Raw genomic sequence first — 20,927 nt, forward strand, 5'->3', positions numbered from 1 at the left:
TGTGAAGGCCCTTGGAATATTTGGTGAGGGACTACTCATCACTACAGATGCGGTGACCTTGGGTGGCTATGCTGTATTGAAGGAACTTCTCGATATGGAATTGGTGGCAGCTGTTGAAGTGAAAGTATTGTTGGTGGTTGGTAGGCTTGATTTGGATGGAGGTACTGATGTAACCAGCTGTGAGGTGAAGGTGGTTTGTTGGGTCCAGAAGGACCAAGTGAAGCAAATGAGGGAGAAGTTGCTGAGGCTCTTGAGAAATGTTGATTAGGTATCTTCACCCTAAGTCCAGATCACAAAGGTGTTATCAGTGAATATGAACCAGATGAGTAGTTTGCAATTCTGGGTGGCTGGAAAAGATTCCTCTAGATGGCTAATGAATAGGTTGGTGCAATGCATGTGTCCACTGCTGTATAATGGATTTGTTTGCAGTTGATGCCTTCAAAGGAGATGTAATTGCGAGTGAGGATATAACTGGCCATGATGACCAGGAAGGAGGTTGTAGGTTTGAAGTCAACCGGTCACTGGGAAAGGCAGCGTTCAGTAGCAACAAGGGGATCTTAGTGCAGAGGAAGACGGCATTAGCAGTGATGACAAGAGTGCTATGTTGTAAAGGAACAGGAACTGTGGAGAGTCAGTGAAGCAAACAGTTACTGCCTTTTATATAGGAGGCTAAGTTATGGGTGACAGGCTGAAGGTGATCCATGAGAGCAGATTCCCAGTCTCCTTTCTGGTCACCACCACGAACTATATCCTAGCCCAAAATTACTTCTCCCTGCAACATACCTTTTGCTCCTGTAAGCACCCTGTCCTCAACCTTCATTAATCCTTACCTATCTTCTTCCTCACTCCCAGTTCCTCATTACACAAACATTCCATCCCACCAATGCAGCTACCAATCTTTTCCCTTTTTTCTACTTCTCTCCTTTCCACTCTACCTTCCTCCTCCACCTCCCTGCAACCCCACCCCGGCAAAACCTCCTGACATTGCACTTTGCAGTCCCACCCTTTCTCCACCGCATCCCTGCATGCACCCACAGGCAGCACACTATCTTCCCCACACCTACTCTGGTACGTATCCCTCTTCCCACCCCATGCCTCCTCCTTACACCACTAACAACCCTGGAATACCCTTGCAAACACAGTCAGACCCCAGTGCACAGATAAGTAGCCACGAGATTGTGTGGATGTGTGTGATATGTTTTTTATTTCGAAAAAAGGACTTTGTCCTGAAAGCTTAATATTTTATCAGTGTTTTTTATTGCGGCTGTCTGCAACTCAGTGTCTCCTCTATGGGATGAGTAGCAATCTATCCATTTTGTGGTGCTGATATTCCATTCTGGACTTTCCATTATTTATAACAATTTTTGCTTCAGAACTCTTCTTATTTTAACAGTCACAGATATTCATTTCCCACTTATTTCTGTTTGCTATGCTTGTGCTAATTGTATTTTTTTACTGTTCCTGTACTAACTGTATGTGTTTTATCAAACATTTTATATACTACAATACATAATACTGTTCTTTCCTATGAGAAAAATCAAGATTAATAAATATGTTATCCATTAATTGTATACTGTACCTCATAGTAATGTGCAAAATTGTAATTAACTTGTATGCAAATTAATGCAAATTATATGTTCATAAATTAATGACATATAATAACATGCAAGTAATAAAATACTGTTTTGACACATTCCACATACTTGCATATATAAATGCACTTGTGGATCTACATAACATCCATTGAAAATAATAAATAAATAAAAAACTGAGGGTTTCAAAACTGCTTCTTTTATGTGTGGGCTACACTTCCTGAATATTCTTCCAATGAATCTTAGTGCCTCATTTGCCTTTCCTGCAAAGTGTTTTTGTGGTCATTTAAGTAGGTATGTATGCATTTTCCAATAAATCAGATGGCTGTGACTGCTTCTAGTGTTTGTTTGGTAATCATACAATAACATAATAATGGTTTCTTTCATCTGTTTATGTGGAATATGTTACATTTGTTTACAGATCAACTGCTAATCAGTGCACCAAGCTTAACACCTGCAGGTCTTTTTGCTACAATTCTCTAACATTGCAACTGCTGGATATATAACAGTGTCCTCCATGAACAGCCTCATGGAACATATGATCTTAATCACATGGACATTTATACACAGGGAGTCCATAATTAAATTTCCAGTTTCAAAACACTGTAGAGAAAAAAAAAACACTGCTCAGAATGACATCAAATCTGAACAGAATATTATTGATGCACAGGGAAACATCATGGGGAAAAATCTGACTAACAGGGGGTGCTGTAACCATCAGAATACACACTCCAACAGATGTGCAGTACATCGTTCCTCAGTTTTGGCCAACGATGCCCAACATGACTGTCTCTATGAAGGATCATGGACTGCGCACATAGCTCTTTTACAATGCCAGTAACTGTGCATCCATAGCACTGCAGAAGTTCTGGATGCCAAAGGGAATAAAAAGGCATTGATCTGATGTCTGATAAGGGTCTGGAGAAAATTATTACAAAATTAGAAAAGACAGGTTCTTTTGAAGCGCAACATGCAGCATGGCAGGGGGGGGGGGGGGGGGGGCAGTTTATTTGATGTCTGTTAAAAATGTGGCAACAGCATTGCAGGTAAGGTTGAACAGTGGTGGTCAAACATGCAGTGCTTGGGAAATTGCTTGAACACTGAACATACCTGTAAGCACAGTGCATAAAGTCCTACGAAACATCCTGCACTGCTATCCATACATTCACTTTGGAATTTCTTGCTCATGTGAAACAGGCCAATGAATGGCCACAGAACATTCTGAGAAATGACTAAGCCCATTTTCATTTCCCAAGGACAACATCAATATGCAGAAAGGTAGTGTATGAGTAACAGAAAATCCACATGTATATCAATCTCTACCACTTAATTCTACGAAGGAGACTGTGTGGTGCAGGTTGATGGGATTGTTTATTTTGTTTATTGTAGGGCTGCATACCATCCATCACTGATAAGCACTATGAGAGTCTTTTGTGCACCAATGCCATTCCAATCCTTCAAGAGCATGGTTGTGTGGGTAGGAACATTTTTACATAAGACAGCACTCCTCAGCAGATTGCACAGCCCATGAAATGGCTGCTGCAGAGACATTTTGGAAATGCTAGAATATCAGCTATCATTTTCCTATAGTCTGGCCATCCACATCACCTATGTCATCTGGGTGCCTTCTGGCTGTGGGTTTATCTGAAAGATGCTGTGTTCAGTGCTCAAATCACAAATGTAGCTGAACTGAAGGTAAGCACTGTCAAACACAATTTGAACATGTCCCCTGAGGCACTCCAATCTGTTGTCAAACATGGTTTCTCATTTCAACTTGTGACAGAAAACAGCGCACAGCATATTGTGAATGTTTTGCGACAGTCTCACAACAATTAGAAATTGTTATTTTACTTTTTTTGGCCCAGGAAACAACTAAAAGCTGATGTCATTTTGCTTTTTATGCAGTTTTGACCTCAGGACAATTAACAATTGATTTTTCCATGATAGCCTTCATGGATGAGCTTACCTAACTAACAGTGCCACAACTGTTAACTGCTGAGCTTGTGGAGTCCTGGTCATTGAACACTATGGATAGTGTAATGTGCAAATCAAACAATAGCAATCATATTGCATTTCATCTCTCATTTATAGCTAACCTCCTTATTTTAAAACACTTACAGCACCATCCAGTGGTAAAATTTTCATTAATTTTTTTTATCCCATGATGTTTTCCCCTGCAACAATGATATGCTGTCCAATTTTGACATCGTTCTGAGCAGTGTTTTTTTTTCTACATTTTGAAGTTGGAACTTTAATTACAGACACTCTTTATATAGTGAACAGTAAAGGTCCTAAAACACTCAGTTCAGATAGGCTTGAAGTTAATTTTACATCTGAAGACTGACGTGCTATGTTCTGTTTGCTAGGAATTTTTCAGTCCAATCACAAATCTTCTGTCTGTTCTAGCTGTTTGTATTTCTACCAGTGAGTAACAATGTGAAGCTGTATCAAAACTTTTGTTCAAGCAGAAAGCATAGGTGTCACATTTATTTTATGCTTCTAATTGTTTAAAGGTGATAAAATTCTTATTCAACACAATGAAAAAGAGAAGTACCACCAGAATAACATAGAAGACAGGCAAGTATTCATAAATGGGAATATGTAAAACCTCTACATGGAGAACAAAGGAAGGAGGGAAAAGGAAAACAAGTGTGAAACCTACAAGAGCAATGTAAGTGGACTGTGAGGGAACACGCACACACACACACACACACACACACACACACACACACACACACACACACCACGCACACATACAAAAACCACAAAGTCTTTCATCATTCAGTGCTATAAAACAGGTGAGTATGTATGGTAATGTGAACATAATTTAAATACATACTTTAAAATGTTAGTTTACTATGCAAAATACAAAACTGCTACGGAAATTTGTAAACTTTTTTTTCTAGATTAATATTATTTAAAGCAGTGTCTCATACCTTATATGTCTTGAAATAGTAATTGTCATCATGGGATGGCAATGTTATATTTTTAATAATTTTGTGGTTCATGTCAGTTTTCAAATACTCTGCTGGACTGACAGAAATTTGACCTCCATTCTTGTCAGCTATAAAGCAATAACTAACATTAGATTATAACATAAATTACTCTCAGTTATAGCACACACCCACACACACACACACATACACACACACACACATTTAACTTGTATGTCGTACATCAGTAATGGCTGATAGAACTTTTTCTGCAGCTGATTATTACTGGCCTAGAACATAGCTTTTCATTATACCTTTGTGTGACTTATCTACATTTCATGTCAAGGTACATCCCTTTGTCTCTCTGGAGATGTAGTCCTATGTGGGAAGCACACAGAGACAATCTGTCTTCCAAGAAGATTACCATGTACTGCAAAATACAGCCACAACTCTAAATTTATCATTTTAAGTGACATTTGTAACACAAGATTGCCATGTTTCATTCCATATCAGTGTACAAGAAGTATCAACAACAATATCACTCATCTGTGAAGGGAAGGTGCAAAATAAAAATATCCAATGGCTATTTGTACAACCTATGGATGTATGAACTACTTTTACAATAAGATAATAACTTTCACCATCAAATTAGTTTGTGTGTATATAGTTTCTGGCTCCACTGCCCCCCCATTTTCATTTGCAGCATTCCTCTCCCACTTCTACATTTATGATCAACTGAATCAAAGATATCTACCTAGTGCATGTAGTACCATCCTTTCTCCAAATGAAAGGGGGCATCTCACATTACACTCCTATGGGCTACACACAGAAATGTGTATGTTAGTATATGTTTTGCCCAGCTGAATGAGGGATGGGCAGGCAGCACATGCAAGATCTGACAGGTGGATGCAGCTTGGAAGAGAACTGTGAAGGTGGCTGCAGTTTGTAAACTCACAGACAACAAGATCTTTCATGTGTTGTGTCCATTGTAATTAGCAGACAGATGTAATCACTACGGTAGAAGATGAAGATGTGGTCAGTTTTACTGGAAGTGACTGCTATGGCTTCATGTGGACTACATGCTCCCAGTAGTCAAGGTCCCACAAGCTATAAGAAAGACCAGTTACTAATGATAGCATGCTAACCCATAAAATCAAGAGAAGATGTAATAATCTTATGGAAAGATCGTGATGAAATAAAAAGATTGATACTATGTACAAGCAGTTATGACAATTTGTTTGGAAATGATAACATGTTAAAAATGGCAAAGAGCTGAAATCTTGAAGAAAATCTCTTCTCTGCAAATACAGTATGGCTTTCATTGATGTGACATTTAAAAACCAATCAGATGTAGCTTTTTATAAAGGAACTGTTAGGAATTTACCATATTTTTGTAAGATTTTTGGAAATAGTAATTCATATAAAATTAATCTAGAAACTTCCAACACAACATCAAAAGTACTGGAAGAGACTAAGTGACCGAGGTGCCAAATCACATGGTGCACATGAATCTCACCTGGTAGATTGGCATTTGTCACAATGGAAAGGTCAATCACAATAAAAAAAACAGCACCCAAACCTAGAACCACATCTAATAATGAAGCACCGTATAAGAGAAGGTGATCTTTCTTTTGAAAAGATGTACTAACATCATAGTTGTATGTTAAAAATAAGTATGTTTTGGTTTTTTAAGATTTTAAAAAGGAAGAAACTGATTTCATTTATTTACTGTTCATTTCAAAACTACAGTATTTCATATAGAAAACTGCAGATGTTTCACCAGAGCAAATTTATTGAGCATGAATTACCACCCAGTGAGTACTTAATTGAAATAAGTGGTAGAAATATGTGTCTGATGACAAATCACAACATAATTTGTGACAAACCACAGCTATGTAAGGATTTTGCATCGTGTGAAACTGCCTGGCATTGAATCTTTCCTAATGAAACACCAACTGAGATAGAGTGGCCATAGCATACGCATGAGTGACAGTAGACTTTCCAAAGTGGCGTTCTGCTCAGAGCTCTCATGTGGAAAGCAGCGGCAAGGTGGCCAACACCTGCGATATAAAGACACCATCAAACACCACATCACAGCCTGTGGCATTCCAAGCAAACATTGGGAGGAGCTTGAATTGCACTGATCAGAGTGGCGCTCAACTGTATGCAAGAGTGTGGAACAATTTGAGCATAACCGCCTAAAGCACCTGGATGATAAACGCAAGCTCCACAAATCTAAGACCAAGCCTAATTACATCTATACATATAGCTCCACTGGGCAACTGTATTACACTTCATGTGACCGGATCTTCAAAGCAAAGCTGGGTTTTGAAAGCCACATCTGAGCCTACCACAATACAGACTAAACTACTGGTGGAGTCCCTGTCGCCACACATGGCGAGGAAGACATGATGATGATGATGATGATGAAGTAACGATGACTTAAGTGATGCAATTAGTAGTCAGTTGTAATAGTTCCTGGAGGTAGACTGTACGTATGTGGGCTTCACTCATACCTAGGCTGTGTCAAGTGATCATTTTCATGTTTTTTTTTTAGGACTGTGTGTTTTTCCAGTGAGCTTTGGAGTTTTGTTTCTTTGAGCATGTCCAGGACTTACACATTTGTAGAAAGTTTTGTACTTCATTTATTTTAGAGGCATTTGGAAATGTGCTTAGAGAGCCACTTCTGATTGCAAGGAAGATCAGGCGACTGCTTTCACTTGAACAGATTCCCAACTGTTTTCACTTGGACGGATTCCCATTTGCTTATAATTAATGCTTCCCATCTGTTCCAAATATTCACACTCAGTGGAATCTGAAGATATTTTGTACAGTTCACATTAGTAAATGGCAGCTTCTCCCCTATGGGCCCATCACACACATAGAAGCTGATATGACAATTTTTTTGAAATTATAACATGTCCAAGTACAACTAAAAGTAAGCCCAATTAGGAGGCAGAATGCTTACACAGTGTATCATGACGTGGACCATGTAAGGAATTGAAAGCATTGGAGGGGCCAATGATCCATTTTCATTCAACCACCATCTATGATTCATTCAGCAGTCCTATGAGCCGAGCGCAAGCTGCAGACATTTTACTCAATGGTTCCCAAATGTGCTCTTAAGGCTTAAGTTCATTTGCTTGGAGTGTGCATGTAGAAGTAAGGATGGTGGAGCACACAAGCATCCTCATGTCCACAGAGTGATCTCTAAATTATTTTAATGTAATTTGGAAGCAAGGGGTCTTTAGAGTTGGTGCAGAGCTGCTGCTGTAGATAGGAAAGTGAATGCTTATGATGGGGCAGTAGTTTTCACAACTGCAAGACATTGGGAAATCTGTCAGGTTCCCCATTTCATCCCATTTAAGCATTTTCCACAAGAAAATACCTCCACAAACTGTGTGAATAATTCCCTGCTGAAGCTGGGATGCACCATCGCATGTGGTTTCTGATGTTCACTACTCAGACCTTGTCATCAGCTTTGGAGAGCCAAAGAATATTTTTAAACTCCATTGCTAACCTCTGTCCAATGTGTCTGAACAGAGTTATGCTTGTTGGGTGCTGGATTTTGTTCTGCTTACAAAGGAGGTGCTTTTGGACAATATGGTTGTTGATTGGCTATTTATGTGCTGTTACAAATCACAGTAGTTGTTGGCATCCTGTATCATTGACTTATTTTTGACTCTTTCTGTCACAGTATTCCTTGAATCAGCACAGTATTCTCTTGACATGGTGACATATTAAAGCCCAGAATTTGGTCCATTCCAGAATTGTTATTTCTAGCCATGATCAAATACACTGGTTCTACATGACTTAACCGTCCTGGGCTTGACTTAGATGCTGAAGGCCAGTATAAGCTTTGCTGATATTCCATTAATGTGATACAATAAACTATTTCATTCACTGTGGCAATGGTAGCAATATCTCTTTAACACAATGGATGCCATTAATGTAAATGAACATAACCATAACTACATTTTATATTTGTTCTTTCTTTAACATCTACAAGTCCACAGTTTCTTCCACTTTGCATTCTTTATTTTTTATATTTTCATAAAGTCATCCCCTTTTTGCCACCATGCAGTCATGTCTCTATTACCTTTATCCTTAGATGTCTCTCAACTGCAGTTTTCATATGTGATATAGTGATTACTGGAATGTTATTGCTGGTGCTTTGTGGCTTAAATTTTAGCTGTTTGATGATAAGTCCCCAGCTGAACCTTGTGTCTTCCTTTGTCAAGATTTAGGATTAACTTTTCATTTCCTTCAGTGTCTTAACCTTTCTTTCCCCTACTTTCTATTTCCAGTCTTCCCATGTATCCTACTCAGCAAACTTTTTAAAGTTCTGAAATCTAGGGAGTTTGTCATGCTAATCATGTTCAGAAGTTCACGATTAGATCCTCATTTTATGTTTTCTGTTAATTTTTAATGCACTATTTTGAATTTATATGTCTTTTCAGCTTTGGCCAAAATTTTGTCCTCATTCTCCATCATTTGGAATACATTATTTTGCCTATGGACATCTCTGTTAAATGGAAGTAATGTCATAGTGGCTTCAGTTGCTACAGTGAACTTCTCTCATTGACCCTACACCAACTTGTATTTGCTACATTACAAAAGCCAGTTTTGTCTCCCACAAAGTAGTTTAACAGAAAAATGATTTTAGAAAATATCGAGATGGGTGACAAAATAGTTTTTCAAAAAGCATGTTGCTGAATCATGTAATTAATTTTAACTGACATGAAACAGATCACTCCTCACTGTGATACTTTATAAACTAAAGAAAATACTGATGACAGTGAACAGTTATTTTCTATGCAAAATTCTCAAATTCTTGTTCTGAATGAAAGAGGAGACTGAACTTTGAAACAATATTTGTGTGAATCTTGAGACATCCTCTGTTTTTGAAAAGGAAAAAACACTGAATTTCTAAATTTTATCACATGGAACTGTGCTGTCTAACAAACTTATCTATAATTATATATAAATTGTTCTAAAGTATTTGTTGGTCATGCAATATGATATTTCTAAAACTGAAGACCTGTCTTTTTTTCAAAATTGATTTTATTCACTGAGAAGGAGCTACAGCCTTTCGAGTCTATTATACTAGAAGCACTTCATCATATGACAAAGGTAAGAAGTTGTAACAAAGACCAAAACATGGTGTTTGTGTTAGCGCTATGAGTTTCTTTCATTCAAAATGTGCTTGACAATTGGCAATGAATTACATTAGACCAGTTTTAGGTGTGTACTTAATAGTTGCCATATTGTTTTTGTGTTGTGATGTGGACACATTTCTGCTATGGAAAAAGAAAAAAAGAAAAGGATAGTAGTAATATCTCAAAACATTGCTTACATGTGAAAGTTTGATGGCATAATGCACAAATAAATGGGCAGAATGTACTACAAGTCCTGTGACAACAATTCCAGCAAAATATGTAAAAAATAAATAAAATTAAATAAATAAGAGAGAGAACAGGTAAGTATTTGATTTATACACTGTATGGTTTCATTCTTGTGAGAACTTGGTTTGACTCTAATGTGACAGGGAAACAGCATACAATTCATGCATTTAAGTATTTAATTAAGTGAAATGTGAAGTGGAAATGTACCTAGTGTAATAAGAACTGTTTTTAAATATATTGAAACTAAAGCAAGTAACCTTTCCCATGTTAGTTGAAATGCAAATCTAGCCTATCATGCAAGTTTTATCAAATGAATTGAAAACAAATTTATTTAATGGCTTTTATAAGCAAAATGCAGCTATGCAAGGTACATTTCTAATGGGTTTAATGAAAATACTATCAGTCTCCAGGCAATGCACTGATAAATATATCAAACTTGTGAACAGTCATCATCAATACAGTGTAGTGTATATGGTTCCTTAAGGAAAAGGAGGTCATTCCAGAGTCTGCATAAAACATTCATGGACATATATTATGAATAAACTGAATATGGGTCAAGTGTCATACCATGATAACAATGGTTGTGCATACAACTAAAAATATACTGAGGATGATATTCTACTGATAAAGCAACATGTACTGTAAATTCCAAAAGAGGAGACTCATTATAGTAGAAGGAAATCTTCTAAAGAATACTTCAACTGTTATCTTAATATTAGTCACTTATACAAAACATTTAAAGTCAAGTTTCCAGAGCCCAAAATTAATGAAATGTAGTATAAAAGGATATTTCTGAAATATTTCCAAAATCTATCATTTAAAAGACCAAGGTCAGATACTTGTAAGACATGTGACTCATTGCATCTTGAGGGGAAAGGACACTCACCAGAGGACAAAAAAGCTCAGAAAGCACTAGGACTGCACCCTAGGAATGCAGAAAGTGAACTGACAAACACGAAGAATGATGCAATTACACCAGCTTTTGTGTTACAACTTTTGTGTTCACTCTCATAACAACGGTGAGGCAATAACAAGTTTGTGGCATGAAGGTGAAGGGTCTTGTGAAGCTAACAACATAGCATAATATCTGTTCCATGTCCTGAATTGCACTAAAAATACAGTCAATCTAACTGGTAACAAATAGAAACTTGTGATTTTGAGTGACAACCGCTGCGGACAAAACAAAGACCATGTACTTATATACATTTACATGTTCAAAGTGACTTGTGGCCTATTTGATTGTATAGTACATAAGTATATGGTTTCAGGCCACAGTTTCCTACCTTCTGATAGAAACTTTGCCTTAATAGAAAAGTGCAAGAAGGTAGTTGAGTGTTATATAACTGATGATTTGCAAAAAGTAATTACTTCACCACACCATTCAAGACACTCAGAATGTAAGAAAAGGACTTTATCAACCTCCAGGTGTCTTCTGATAAAGTCATCAACACAACAAAACTGCACATCAGTTCTGCTGCACAAATTAAAATCATACCCACCTGGAATAGTGTACATCAAAAAGACGTTTAGTGGCACTAAACTGCAAGCTGAAGATGTTCATTGCATATTTTTTACATCTCTTATATTTAGGTACATTTTGTCAACCATTGCAGCTTGATATCTCTGTTGGTCTTAGTACATTTAGTCTGAATAAGGTAATGTGTAAGAAACCTTCAGCTCTCAAGTTTCTATTTTCTTTTTCTGGACAATTTAGTGCCATTTTCACTGCACTTGCAGTATAGTTTATATTTCCTGGATTTTAATGCATGTATTAATATAATAAAATGTGTGCACTAGTTTCATATGTCATACAATACTTTTTTGTTATATCTGAAAACATTACTATTGGTCCTTAGCATACTCAGAAGGCCAGGTCTTCAATTATATATGGCTGCATTGACAAAACAATAAGCAAAGAAACACTGGAACTTTCTATGAAGTAAAGGGAATAAGGACTTTTCATAACACTGTAGAAGTATGTTAGTATTCTGGGAATAATTTTCTTTTTAAGACAATGTTGACATCAGTACATACAGTAAACATTTGCAAAACAACCAGAAAGAGTACTGTGCACAACAAATACAAATAAAATCATGAATCTAGAATAATAAAAGTATAACAACATTAACTACGTTCCTTAGCTTTACTTTCTGGTATGGTATAATTAGACTAAATACAGAATTTTTCAGTTCTTCATACCTATATTGATCCTAGCATCTGCAGCTTCCAGAATGAGAAAAATATCAGATGGAAACTCTTGGTACATGTGTTTAATTGACAGATTTCCAGCAACTGTTCCTGCCTGTAATAAAAGAAAGATAAAAACACATTTTTCTGCTACCCACTAAAGTGCAATGTCATAGAGACATAAATCATGTTTCTAAAACTGTTTGAAAAACCCAAGTGTGATTTAAACTCAATACGAGTGATACTATGCAACATATTCTTACATTTCTAATTGGAACATTTGCCACGAGGTCTATGTGATCTGCAAGCATTTTGGTGTAGCTAAAATTTTTGTTTGATTTTGAAATATCATAAAATAGCTCCATAACTTCAGTGAGAGACATATTTCCACCAATTGTTATCTCCGAATCAATGGTGAATTTCTTGAGTTCCTCAACATCACTAATGTCGATGAATAGTTCAATGTCTGGTTTCCTTCGATATACACCTGGAATCAGCAATGAAGAACAAGATACAAACTAGTATTTTTTTTAAGCTAGGTGTGAAAAGCAAAGTAAATGCTAAAATCTGAATAGGCTATTCTGAGTGAATGTGGGAATAAATGCATAACCACTTTATGGCACAACAGGAGCGGCTACTTACCAGCCACTGAAACAAATATACCTTCAATTTGTCTATCAGACTCACAAATTTAAAAACACAAGCTATGACAATCAAACCATTTTCCTCTAAAATTACATTAACATTTCAATTAAAAACTAGCTTATTTTCTCAACAGAAAAGCCTCTGTTGAGGGATATGTAGGGCCTCTATTGAGGGATACGTAGGGACATTTAACATGTGATTATCAGGAAAGTGCATAAACAGAACAAGACTGCAAGACTGTAAATCTCTCTCTCTCTCCCTGTGTGTGTGTGTGTGTGTGTGTGTGTGTGTGTGGGAGGGAGGGAGGGGGGAGGAGAGTAATACCAAATGTGCAAGTTGGGCTACAATGCTACAATGAAGAAGTTCTTGTTAATGAGCCTAGCCATTGCTTAATGCTTCCTCTGTCCAGTGAGTGACTTTTTCACTCATTTCATCATTTAATAATTGAATCTACTGAGAGGAGTAAATAGCAAAAATTGTAAATTATGATCTTACACTGTTTGAAATGTATATAAACCTCATACCATTTTTATTTTCTTCCACTCTGTGTCACTGCAGGGTGTTTAATGCACATTGTTTCCAATTGTGAATAATAATAGCTGAACCAGTTGCTACACTAAGCCCCATCAATGTTTAATGCACATTGTTCACAGTTATGAGTAATAATAGATGAACCAAGTTGTTACACTAAATATCATCAACCAGAGATGATTCAGATTACATAAGCACAACTGAGGAAGTGGAAATGTCTTCACAAGACCACTAATTGCCATGTCCAAATTTAACCACTCTTTAAACAACTTCAACAACAAGAAAGTGATCCTAACTGAGAATGCTGGATATAAGGCAAAATAACAACTACACAGATTTATGTTTTGAAGACAAAACACTACCAACCAAATTTTAAAAAACTAACTGCTATACCTAATAAAAGAAAAGGCAATGATTGTTCACATTTTACATGCTTCAAAAATTCTACTAAAAGCTAAAATTAACCAACATTTTTGATTGGATTTAAGAAGGAAAAGAAACCAAGGAAGCTATAGCAATACTACAAATGGTCTTAGTCTTTAGAAAAGACTTAGATAAACAGGAAAATGTATCCCACAGTCATTGAACTAGAGAAGGCTTTTGAAATAATGGACTGAAGGATGCTGTATGGAGAACTGAATAAAATTGGAAGAGGCTGGTGAGATGAAAGCTTGATTTTCAGTCTATGGAAAAACCAGAATACATATATAGGTACCAATGAACTAAGAAAGAGGCTAGAATAAGCAGAGGTGTCAAATGATGGTTTCCTCTCCACCCTTATTTATTTTATTTATATAGATGAAGTGCAATAAAAGCAATGGAAATCAACACCGACAGGATCTAAATTAATGTTAAACATATACAGTATTTGATTTGCTGATGATAAAGTAGTGTTAGCAGATTCTGAAAAGGTTATGAACTCCACATTAAAAAACTGTCTGATGCCTTTGACAACCATAAAACAAAAATAAATACAAACAAGACTAAAATAATGATGACAGATTAATCAGACAGATTAGTAAGGACAAACATTAAGATAGGAAATCATATGCTAATGCAAGTAAATAATTTTTCTTCTTGGGTAGTATATTAGAAATAACAACAAAAGGACCATGTACATTAAAAAAAAATTGAAACGAATGAATAAGTATCTGGAGATAACAGTATTTTATTTATAAAAAACCCGTACTATACAGACAAGAAAGTAAGTCATAAAGACATTTATATGGAGCTTCTATTGCTAGAGTTGTGTAGGATCGACACTGGGGAAACCAGGAAAGAAAATATTAGAGGCAACAGAGATGTGCACATAGAGAAGAGCCACAAAACATCCTGGACTTAAGGAAAAACTAATGAACAGATACTAATAGGTATCAAAAATAAAAGCGTGTTGATTACCAAAAAACAAAGAAAAAACTAAATTATCTGGAAAACTTATTTCACATAACAGCTTTACAAACACATCTTGGGGGGAAAAAATCAAGAAATAGGTGCAGAACACCCATATTACAAGCTGTTATCTGTGGAACGAACTGCTGCAACAATAACCAAAAGGTATTTAATTGTTGAATTGTGTTCTATTCATCTCATGACATACATTTACAATCCATTTGGTTTGTGTACATGAGACATGTCAAAAATTTATAAAACAATTACAATGATTTTTACACTAATAAATAATAGCACTATAATAAATAGCAACACTATGAGGATAATACATTGTACCCAGCTCAAATTTTCAGTTTGTCCTGCATGAATTCATCCACTGAGTAATAACACTTCAGTGTCAGTACCTCATATAGCTTTCCTTTAAGTGAACCTAAATTCAACTGCATGAACTTGTTGCCTTTTAATTTATTACAAATTTTCATTCCCATTTATTGAGGTCACTGGGCATACAGTCTGAGGTGGTGGGTGGGAAGCATAAAATTTTCTTTGTTTCTGGTATAATGTGAATGGACAAAATGGTTTCCCTCAAATAATTCATGTCTGGTGTACAAAAATATAATAATCTCATACGTATGTGTAAGGATGGAGAGTTAATATTTTAAGTTTTCTAAATAATGTTTGACATGGTTATCTGTGATATGCAGTGCACATATTTTGTATGATTTTTTCTGTATTTTTTAGTATCTGCACTATGTTTGTCAAGTTACCCCAAAAAACAATACCATACCTAATAATGGATTTGAAGTAGCTTTTATATGCTACATTTTGTGTGTCCATGTCAATTGCAGTTGACAGTATTTGTATTGCAAATGCAAAGCTGCTCAGTTTGTGTGCCTGCCAGCTCAAATTTTTATCTACATTTAAACCTAAGAATTTGACTGAGTCAACTTCTTCTATACCTTGGTTGTTGTGTACAATCCTAATTTGCTCACATTTTGACTGTTTGGTTCTGAAATGCATCATGTGAGTCTTAGATATGTTTAGATTCAACCCATTTAGCTGAAACCAAGTTTCTAAGATACTGACAGTATTGATCACAGATTTGGGAATTTTTTACAAGTCCTGATCTTCAACTAAGACAGAAGTATCATCTGCAAACAGAACTGATGGGGAGCTGATATTTAATGGTAAGTCATTAACATAAAAGAGAAATAGGACTGGGCCTAATATGGAGCCTTGTGGAACACCCTGAGATATTTTTTTTTCCAGTCAGAAAAATAATATGTGCCATTTGAATAAATGCTAACTCTTTGCTTTCTGTTGGAAAAGTAGGATCTAAGCCATTGAAGGGCACTGCCGCTAATGCCATAGTGGTACATATGACAAGCAAAAGAGAAGGTCGGCTACATCAACAAGGCATTGCCTTCAGCATTCAATGATGATATTAGACTTGATAAATTTCACCACAGAGCAAGAAGATTAAAAACTGACAAAACCACATTCTGCACTATTAAAGTCCATTAAAATGTACAGAACATGTGGAAATGGGACTGGTTGCAGCTGTCAATTCTGAGAAAGCCTGTATGTGCATATAAAATGTGGATGAATGAAAAGTCCAGTACTGTTAGGCTACTTTTTAAATACCTTATACACAATATTTTTCAGAGCAGATGTACATTGCAAAATATTGTATCCTCTATTTTTGTTGTGAAAATGTTTTCTGCCAAACTTTTAAGATTTTTGAGGTTTTTCTTCTGTTATAAATGCAAAATTTGTCTGATGGTATCATATTATTTGGAATATAATACAAAAAGCATTTGATTTTGAAAAAAAACTATAATTATTCCAAAAATTATGCCACAAATACAGTGAACAAAAGAAACATGGATTAAGAAATTAATGAATTTTAATGGTAAGACCAATTTGTACAAATGACAGTCGTAATTACATAATGAAATAAGTAAAAGTAACGAGATCCCTTAAAGCTGAGTCGTCAATAGGCACATAACCAAGGCTGACAATGTTGCTAATTTTCAGATAATATCGTTCTTTTGAGCTATGGAATACATATACATCTGCACCTGTCTTGGGCATTTGTCGCAAGGGACAATGTAATGTAACAACCTTAAATTTTGTATGGAAGTACGTGGTTTTTAGCGTATTAATTGATATGTTTTACTCTACTATTACACTACAGTTTATTTATGATTGTATTTATGATTGTGATTATTCTTTTCTCATTTATTATTAATTATCTATTACGATTTTTGAAAAACTAAATTCTCTAAACAACAAAGTTTTTCTAAATAACAAAGTTGGGTCACTATTTCATTTGTAAGATTATAAAACTTGATAATTTGGGCTTTTTGCAAAATTCTGTTTAAAAACAATGTTGCTTCATTGTCATTTCTGACACAACAACACTGACACACTGTGATTGCACATCCATTAACTAACACTGCCCACACATAACTGACTGGCCAAAAGAATTGTTACAGCACAGAGTTAAATGGGTTCCAACTTATAAAATTTTTAACAGAGCTCAACCACTTTGGCACAAGGTAAGCTGGTTATGCCAGGATTAGTGGCAGACCAGTAAGTATAAGACAGATGGGCAGCACAGTCTGCAACTCTGCAGTAGCGGAGTGAGAGAGAGCATACACAGCGGGAAAACAGAAGAGGACAGTGACTAAGCAAAATAACATGTACACTTGTTTACGTGGTGGGATGCCACAAGAAGCAATAGACACAGCTAGGGAAAACACTCACAGACCAATTTCACTAGCTGCTAAGAGAGTATTAAAGCAAGAGTAGCAGAATAAAAAGGTCACATGCAGTCATCGCTAGTAAACTGCATGTCACAGAACTATGGAGAGCTCTTTAAAATCCAGTTCCCCAGCTTGAAGTACGTGAGCATGGTTCAGGGCAATGGGAACAATGGAGTTCATGTCAATGACATTCCATTCCATGACCATGTTGTTTTAGTAAGTCTTGTCTCAGATCACCCAGAACAGTACCATCCATCCTTAGAGTGGCTCGGAGCTGAAGTCCCCTGACGAACTTTGTGCCATGTCACACCAACCACTACTGATGGGAGACCTGATGAACTACTAGCAGCAGTGCAGTAGCAGGTGCTGTACACTCTGAGTGTGGAACGGAAGGCAATGACCAGGGTTCCTGGTGGATTACCGGGATGGATAGTGTACATCCTGATTAAGATGACCTTATGATCAATGTATTGTAGTGGCAGGGGGGAATGTTCATGGTATGCATTCAGTCATGATAAACATGGCTCTGCATGCACCTACAAAAATGCACTTGAGAACTAACTATGCTTGGCTGTTGGCTGGGCCCCTACTGATCAAACAGAAACATCAGTCATTAATTTAATGGGAGCATAGCAAGCACTTGTCAGATTCTAGTAAGTTATAAAATGATGGAACAAACTGAGCAGTGATACTGTATAAAATTTTCACAAAAGCTTGGTGAACCCAGGTGGAAACTATTCACAAGATTCAATACGCTTTTGGGGAAAATGCCATAATCAACTCATGTATAAAGGTGTGATACAAAAGTTTCAAAGATAGCCACATATCAGTGGACAGCAAACTGCATTCAGGCAGCCTCTCTAAAATCCAAGTTGATTATATCATTGACCAAGTGCTGACTTTGGTCATAGAATACAATCTTATCATAGTACAAGAACTGATGAATGAAATTGAGGTAAGCATTGCATCAGTATATTCAATTTCAACTAACAATTTGTGCATGAATAGACAGTCCATAAAATTTGTACTGAAACTGCTGACAATGGAGAAGAAGCAATGGTAGATGGAAGTTGCACTAGACATGCCTGACAATATAAAACAGTAGCACCAACTTTCTGAACATCATGATCACAGGTGATGACTTATACATTTATTTATTTACTTATTCATGTTCCATAGATACATTATGCAAGAGAATTGTACAGATGTGGAACAAGTCATAATTATACAGGGGAACAGTAGCCTACTTATAGATGCTAATAGATATAAACTGCAATATATGCAAAGCAACAAAATATGTTAAAATTTACAAGCTTAGGCACTTCCTAAAGTTAAACAGATGTATAAAACAGTACAATAATGGAAAATGAAGTCCCATGCTTCTTGACAGAGCATAAGAGAATGATGTGGGTGACCCACAGCACTGTACTAGGCAAGGTCTAATGGAGATGTTTTGCCATTGCCTTCCTCAGACTGTAATGGGGATGAATGATGATGAGGAAGATGACACAACAACACCCAGTTATCTCAGGGCAGGTGAAAATCCCTGACGCCTCCAGGAATCGAACATGGGACTCCGTGCTCTGGAAGTGAAAACACTACGGTGAGACCATGAGCTGCAGGCAAAAATGAAGTCTCATGCTGATTGACAGAGCATAGGGGAACGACATGGGAGATCCACACCACTCTACTAGGCAAAGTCCTAATGGAGGTGGTTTGCCGTTGCCTTCTTCCAACCGTCATGGGGATGAATGATGATGATGAAGATGACACAACAACACTCAGTCATCGACGGGCAGGTGAATATCCCTGACCCCACCAGGAATTGAGAACATGGGACCCTGTGCTCGGGAAGCAAGAACACTACCATAAGACCATGAGTGGCAGACAGAACAATAATAAATTACAATTATTCCATATTAAGTTATCACTTTTTTAGAAGTCAAGTACATTGTTATTCTAACATAGGTCATCATGTTCAGTTACACAGTGGTAACAGCAAATATTACAACAAGTCAATGTGTCATATCTGACTTACAGAAATGGATATGTCAAAGAATTCGTCAAGAGAGTAAAAAAGTGTTTCAGAAGATATTCTTTTAATTTACTTTTAATTTGTGGTATTACATTATTAAGATTTTTTATGACCATAGAAAATGCATTAAGTATCTTTTTTCTTGAGTAGTGTACACATTTTAGTACTAGATTTTTTTTTAGTTTTTTTAGTTTTTTCTGTCCACACGCAAGTCGTGTTTTGATCTTGTGCCATAGTCATGATAGTTACTGTTGATTTTGTGCATGGGTAGGTTCTTAACTAAAAAGGACACAAGGGATGTATTGTGATATCACTGTTAATATTTTGTGTGTTTTAAAAAGATTTCTGTGTGAATGATTTCTACTCACTCCACTTAAAATTCCAATTGCCCTTTTCTGAGTGACAAATACTTTATTTTCATTGGTTGATTTCCCCAAAACATTTTGCCTTATGACATCAAATGAAAATAGCCAAAATAAGCAGCCTTAACAGCATCAGTATTTGCAGTCGCTGCTATAATGCGTACAGAGTAAGTCTTTTTGTCAAGTTCCGAATATGGCACAACCAATTCAATTTATTGTTGATGTATAGGCCTAAAAATTTAGGAGAATATACTTGATGTACATCTTGATTATTACAGCTTTGACTTATGTCCTCCTGCACTTTCTGAGACCCATGTAAATGAATGTACTTTTCTTTTTTAAAAAAAAAAAAAAATTAAAGTCAGGCCTTTGCAGGCGAACCATTTATGGAGATTATTGAACACAAAGTTGTCAAATGTTGCAATATCACTGTCAGGCAGTTTTTCTTCTTTTTTTTTTTTCCAACTAAAAGCGATGTGTCATCTGCAGACAGTAAATTTGGTAGTAGCTTTTGCAAAGTGTGGAAAGTCATTAACAAAAATAAGAAAGAACAGTGGTTCTTCACAGAACCTTGTGGCATTCCTGTACTTACTATTCCCCAACCAGATGAGGTTATTGTGCCATCTCCATGACTAAGTGATCCTCTGTGCTTTCTATCAGTTAAGTATGATCGAAGCCACATTCCTCATAGTGTCATTTAAACCATAATAGCCAGCTTTTGAAAGAAGGATTTCATGGTTCACACACTTGAATGCCTTGGTTAAATCACAAAATATACAAACTGAAGCTAATCTATTGTTCAGTGCTTCTAAAACATTATTGATAAATGCAAATCTATCTTCATCAGTTGACAGGCCTGCTTGGAATCTGAACTGATAATGGATTTTCCAGTGCTCCACAATTCTCTTATGTATAAGTTTCTTAAGGACTTTGGAGAAACTTCTCAAAAGGGAAATCGGGCAGTAGTTAGAAGTGTCAGATTTATCCCCTTTCTTGAATAGTGGTTTCACATCTGCATACTTTATTCTGTCTGGGGTGATACCTTGTTGAAGGTACTCATTAAATATATGACAAAGTATT

The 20,927-nt window shown here is 36.3% G+C and overlaps 1 protein-coding gene across 2 annotated transcripts in view; it reads right to left on the reverse strand.

The window, feature by feature from the left end:
* The window catches only part of LOC124711115 (indole-3-acetaldehyde oxidase-like), a 253,340-nt gene that overhangs the window by 122,350 nt on the left and 110,063 nt on the right, over positions 1-20,927 (reverse strand). For both annotated transcript variants that reach the window (XM_047240979.1, XM_047240978.1), the window contains 3 exons: positions 12,381-12,604; positions 12,130-12,232; positions 4,529-4,656 (listed from right to left, as the gene is read on the reverse strand). In XM_047240979.1, coding sequence (XP_047096935.1) covers positions 4,529-4,656; positions 12,130-12,232; positions 12,381-12,604 — 455 coding nt within the window. The remainder of the gene's footprint in view (positions 1-4,528; positions 4,657-12,129; positions 12,233-12,380; positions 12,605-20,927) is intronic.

This window comes from Schistocerca piceifrons, chromosome 8 (genome assembly GCF_021461385.2).
Source record: "Schistocerca piceifrons isolate TAMUIC-IGC-003096 chromosome 8, iqSchPice1.1, whole genome shotgun sequence".
NCBI lineage: Eukaryota > Metazoa > Arthropoda > Insecta > Orthoptera > Acrididae > Schistocerca > Schistocerca piceifrons.